General features: G+C 44.2%; 1 protein-coding gene across 1 annotated transcript in view; it reads right to left on the bottom strand.

Moving 5' to 3' along the window:
• Positions 1-123: 123 nt before the first annotated feature.
• LOC106875120 (serine/threonine-protein kinase ICK) overlaps positions 124-5,984 on the bottom strand; it is a 10,056-nt gene continuing 4,195 nt past the window's right edge. Inside the window, exons 3-9 of the mRNA XM_014923102.2 lie at positions 4,920-4,999; positions 4,550-4,682; positions 3,197-3,368; positions 2,673-2,840; positions 1,328-1,687; positions 460-674; positions 124-334 (exon numbers count right to left, since the gene is read on the bottom strand). Coding sequence (XP_014778588.2) covers positions 139-334; positions 460-674; positions 1,328-1,687; positions 2,673-2,840; positions 3,197-3,368; positions 4,550-4,682; positions 4,920-4,999 — 1,324 coding nt within the window. The 3' untranslated portion in view covers positions 124-138. The remainder of the gene's footprint in view (positions 335-459; positions 675-1,327; positions 1,688-2,672; positions 2,841-3,196; positions 3,369-4,549; positions 4,683-4,919; positions 5,000-5,984) is intronic.

The following is a 5,984-nucleotide window of genomic DNA, read 5'->3' as shown; positions in this document are numbered from 1 at the left end:
ATATATATATATATATATATATATATATATATATATATATATACACATATATACATACATACATACATATGTACATGTCCACACCATCCGATCCATGCCAGCATAGGAAACAGACATTAAAGGATGATCCACATCCTGTCACAAGAACCATACCCCACACACACGTGCACATACATACATCCCATATACACATGGTTGACTGTTATACGTACCTGGTAGGTAACGAGCTTTCCCAAGGTAAAACTGTTTGGCCGATGACCGGCTGGTGTGTTGACCAGAGTTCTGTCTATTGGTCATTGGCGCCTTCACAGGTGGAGCCTTCTTCTTGGAGAAGCTGCAAATGGATGAACAATGTGAACATATGTTTGTGTACATATGTATACACACACACACACATATATATAGATACATACACACACACACAACAACCGCAGCGTCAGTAGTAGTAGAACTCAATACCTGGCAAATTCTTCATCAAAGCCAATATCGTCAAAGATGTAACTGGCATTGTTCTCGGTGTGTTTGTCCTTCAAGCCCGACAGAAACGAGTGTTTAGTGTTCTGGACATCGCTGAAGTCAAAACTGTCAGGCTCATCCCAGGACATGTCCAGGCCCCAGCGCTTCCGGGCGCTCATCTTTTTGGCAGAATGATGGTGAAGCTGAGGGGTTGGTTCCTAAAGGAAGACACAAGAAAAAGTGGTAAAAAAATCCCTTAAAATACATGGACACACAAGGCATACATAAACCTACCATCTGTCTGTCTACAGTTGGAGGATTGAAAAGGCAGGTCAAAAGGGATCATACAGTGGCCCCTGTTCCAGCAGTACTGCTGTGCCTTATGGAATAGAATGTGCAAATCCTTCATTGAGCTCAAGAGTCATACAAGGGCCTCACATTACATCAGCAATGACTCATCTCAACGGTTCTTTCTAGCAATGGATTTGCATGTATACGAGACAGCAGCTAAGATACACACACACACACACACACACACACACACATATATATGCACATACAAATAGAGAGATGTGTATATGTGTGTGTATATATATCACACACACACACACATTTACATACACTTGCATACATATACACACGTATACAAATATACGTATGTACACACACACACACACACACACACACACACACACATATATATGCACATACAAATAGAGAGATGTGTATATGTGTGTGTATATATATCACACACACATGCATATACACAGACACACACGTTTACATACACTTGCATACATATACACACGTATACAAATATACGTATGTACACACACACACACACACACACACAAGAAACCTCTCCCCTTACCTGACTCGTCTTCCCCGATGTCAGGGTCGGCAGGATGTTGGTATTGTTGCGGTTCTCGGCAAGGGGCTTCAACTGTGGGTGAGTGTGAGGTGTGTGGTACTTGTACTGCTCCCGGAGGATACTCCCCACTTCACCACCCTTCACACCACCAATCTCTCCGTCCATTCGATGGCTACCTGGCTGCTGTTGTTGATGATGATGTTGCTGTTGCTTCTGCTGGTGTTGTTGCTGTTGTTGGTGATGATGGTGATGATATAACTGTTGTTGTTGTTGTTGTTGTTGCTGTTGTTGTGGAGGTGGTTGTTGTGGCTTTGGTCCATTCAGTTTGACGCCAACATGGAAGAAATTGTACTTTAATGTCTGCAGATAAATGGATATATATATATATATATGAGAGGTTTTGGTATCCAGAAGACCCATAAGGCAGGAAAGGCTATAATATATCATCATCATCATTTAACGTCTGCTTTCCATGCTGGCATGGGTTGGATGATTTGACTGAGGACTGGTGAAACCGGATGGCTACACCAAGCTCCCATCTGATCTGGCAGAGTTTCTACAGCTGGATGCCCTTCCTAACGCCAACCACTCCAAGAGTGTAGTGGGTGCTTTTACGTGCCACCGGCACGAAGGCCAGTCAGGCGGTACTGGCAACGGCCACGCTCGAAATGGCGTCTTTTATGTGCCACCCGCACAAGAGCCACTCCAGGGGCACTGGCAACGGGCAACAATCTCACTCGAATGTCTTTACACGTGCCACCGACACAAGTGCTAGGAAGGCGACGCTGGGCACAGGTGCCATCACGATTTCGCTTTCACTTGCCCCAACAGGTCTTCACAAGCCGAGTTTCGTGTCCAATGAAGGAGACAACATTGGCATGGATGCCTGGCGACTATCAAATATAATAAATTCATAATAGGTATAGGTACATGTAGAAAACATGTATGGAATCTCCTGTTCATAATTCCTCGGAGAGAAATCCAAAACCAATACAATGTTACTCAGATGAAGTTGCAGTTTATGAAGGGGGTCGACACAACTTGGATTGTGAGCCCTTTCTCTTGTAAGCAGACTTAACCCTTTAGTGTTTAAACCGGCTGTATCTGGCCCAAATATTCTACACATTTTATGCTCAAACTGGCCAGAGCCAGCATCTCACACCTACCCTGCAATGTCATTCTAAAAATAAGCAATTACATCTTTCCTATCTTGAAGCTACAAAATAATATCAGATAAATTTTTTTTAATGTGAATAAATAAGGATTACTTTTGACAAATTAATCTGAACGCTAAAGGGTTAAAGCTGATGTCGAAACATCAAGGAGAGGTTCAATCCTGGCTTACCTGACTAGCAGAGGGTCGGTCCTTAGGGTTCCACTTCATGAGATCCCTCATCACAGCCAACCCCTCATTGTTGGCATTTGGCACAGCTGTTTTCAGGTTGATGGGGACGCAGTGGGGCCAACGAAAGTTCATGCTGGCAGCCAGCCTGTAGCCTTCTTCCCAGCACTTCTGTAACGACAACAACAAAAACAATAACAGTAGTGATGGTCATAGTCACAATAACAGTAGTGATGGTCACATCCACATGCATGGACGTGCGCATACACACATGCACACCCACACACACGAACATACAAACACCCACACACACATACATATGCATGCACACACACATGCACGAACATGCAAACAAACACACACATCCACATGCATGGATGTGCGCATACATACATGCACACCCACACACACATACATACGCATGCACACACACATGCACGAACATGCAAACAAACACACACATCCACATGCATGGACGTGTGCACACACACACACGCATGCGCGCACGAAGTAGCTAGCTGACTTACCCTTTCTGGTGTGCCAAGAATAGAACTAATCTTGAATATTTGGTCAATCTCTGAACTACCAGGGAAGAGTGGACGGAGAGTGTAGACCTCAGCCATGATACAGCCAACTGCCCACATGTCAATGGGGGAGCTGTAGTTGGTGGCACGGAGGAGGACTTCTGGGGCACGATACCTAGAGAGAGAGAGAGAGAGAGAGAGAGAGTGAGTGACAAATCAATGAAACGGAGCGGGGGTGGGGAATTAATTATGTGGCAACAACAGCTAAGTATGATGCTTCCCCCAACACTTGATCTCCCCCCCACTGCAGCCCTTAAACGTTTTAGCATTTAAACTGACCCTATCCAACCCAAATATTCCACTTGCTTTATGTTCAAAGAAGCCAGATCTGGCCTTTCACACCTGCCCTACAATGTCATCCTAAAAGTAAACGATCACATCATTGAAATCTTCAAGCTACAAGGAGGGGATCATGGGAGGAGAGTCCTCAGGTATCTTCCCCATAGAGTCCTATCTGAAACAACTGTCCCTACAATGTCCAAGTATGACCAACTGCGATTACAAAAGTTAAAGAGTAAAGACTCCTTCTTGAGCCATGCTAGGCTCATAAGGGCTGGTTTCCCAGTTTCATGGCACATATATTACCTCACCTGGACACGACACCGGTCCATCACAGGTATGACTCCTTTCTGCCAGCTGAGTGGACTGGAGCAACGTGAAATGAAGTGTTTTGCTCAAGAACACAACATGTTGACCAGTCCAGAAATTGAAACCACAATCTTATGACCATGAGTCCAACACTCTAACCACTAAGCCACAAGCCTCCACAAAAAAAAAAAAAAAAAGAAACCTTTTTTCCTTCTCATGTCTTGCTGATTCATAAGGGCCAATTTCCCGGTTTCATGTTGTATATATCCCCCACCTGGATGGGATACCCATCCATTGCAGGTATGACTCATTGTTTTCCAGCTGAGTGGACTAAAACAACGTGAAATGAAGTGTTTTGCTCAAGAACACAACGCATCACCCAGTCCAGGAATCGAAACTCCAATCTTACGATCATGAATTCAACACCTTAACCATTAAGCCATGCACCTCCACAACTGAGACGCTAGCTATTATCCAGCCATTTCATTCTTGGCCAACTCATACGTCTCTTACCAGTTGGCTCGGCGCTTCAAGAATCTGTCCTGCAATTCTTTCCCAAGACATTCTAATAACATGTCCCTAGTACCAGAACTGTGACTCCTCAAAGTGGAGAAGGATTCAATCTGGAGAGATGCCCTGATCTCCGAGCTACGCATCTGGCTGAAAAATTCTAGAATTTTCTTTGGAAAGTTTCTGGGAACGTCTTACCATCTCGTCGAGACATAGTCTGTGTAAGGAGGCTGCGAACGGGTTTCCCTCGCTAGTCCAAAGTCGGCGATTTTAATCAGGTCTGGCCCTGTACACAATAGGTTCTCAGGTTTCAAGTCTCGGTGGAAGAATCCTGAAAGACAGAGAAAGATTAGGGAGAGGCAGAGAGAATATTAGGGGGTCAAGAAGATCAGGAGGTTGGAGTATCTTGGAGGGGTAGTGAGGAGGAAAGAAAATGAGAGAAAAGGAATGAGAAACAGAGGGAATGAAAGAAAGAGGATGAAAGAGAAAGAGAGAGAGAGAGAATGAGGGAAGGGGTCGGGGTGGGGAGAGAGAAAAAAGTAATGAAGAAGAAAAGTCAAACGCTTACCATTTTTATGCATGAACGTGAGGCCTTGCAGAACTTGGTAGATGATATTTCTAACTACAGACTCCGCCAGGTAACGGTCCCTATGGTATTGGCGGCGACAACAGAAGACACACAGACAGAGAAAAGAAAGAGAGAATGAAAAATATACAGACATTATATGTGTGTAAGAACGAATCAAGTTTCGATTAGGGAGCAAATATTTAAGAAAAAGTGGAAATGGATTGGTAGCACAATTAGAAAGGACACATCAAATGTAGTGAAAAGTGCTTTACAGTGGAATCCAGACGGATATAGAAAGAGGGGTAGGCTTAAGAACTCGTGGCGTAGATCAACACAAAAGGAACTAGAGAAAGGGGGACATTCATGGCAGAGTATAAGTACAGAAGCGAAAAATTATGCGACATGGAATTCAATTATAAGTGGCCTATACTCCACGCTGGAGGGTTAAGGGTAAGAAAGAAGAATATGTGTGTGTGAGTGTATATAATTTTTTCAACTATATGTACAAGGCTTGCAGTTTTGAGGAGAGGGGACTAGACATTTACATCGAGCCTAGTGGCGAAGTTGACCTCGGCAGAAGTTGAACTCGGAATGTAAAGATGCAAGGAATACTTTTAAGTATTTTGGTCCGTCTGCTAAGAACTCTGCCACCCAGCCCTAGAAAACGATGCCTAACCAGACTGCAACCTGGTGCAGCCTTCCAGCATGGCCAACGCAGTCAAACCGTCAAACCCATGGACAACGGACGTTAAATGACGATGATGATGGTATATATATATATATATACATATATGTGGAGGCGCAATGGCCCAGTGGTTAGAGCAGCGGACTCGTGGTCATAAGATCATGGTTTCGATTCCCAGACCGGGCGTTGTGAGTGTTTATTGAGCGAAAAACACCTAAAAGCTCAACGAGGCTCCGGCAGGGGATGGTGGCGAACCCTGCTGTACTCTTTCACCACAATTTTCTCTCGGATCAACTGGAACCCTTGGCGTCGTAAGCGACCGAGTGCCAACAACAATGTATATATATATATATATCATCATCATCATCATCATCATCATC

The sequence above is a fragment of the Octopus bimaculoides genome, chromosome 28, assembly GCF_001194135.2.
Source record: "Octopus bimaculoides isolate UCB-OBI-ISO-001 chromosome 28, ASM119413v2, whole genome shotgun sequence".
NCBI classification, from domain to species: domain Eukaryota; kingdom Metazoa; phylum Mollusca; class Cephalopoda; order Octopoda; family Octopodidae; genus Octopus; species Octopus bimaculoides.
This window is presented reverse-complemented; position numbering and strand designations above follow the sequence as displayed.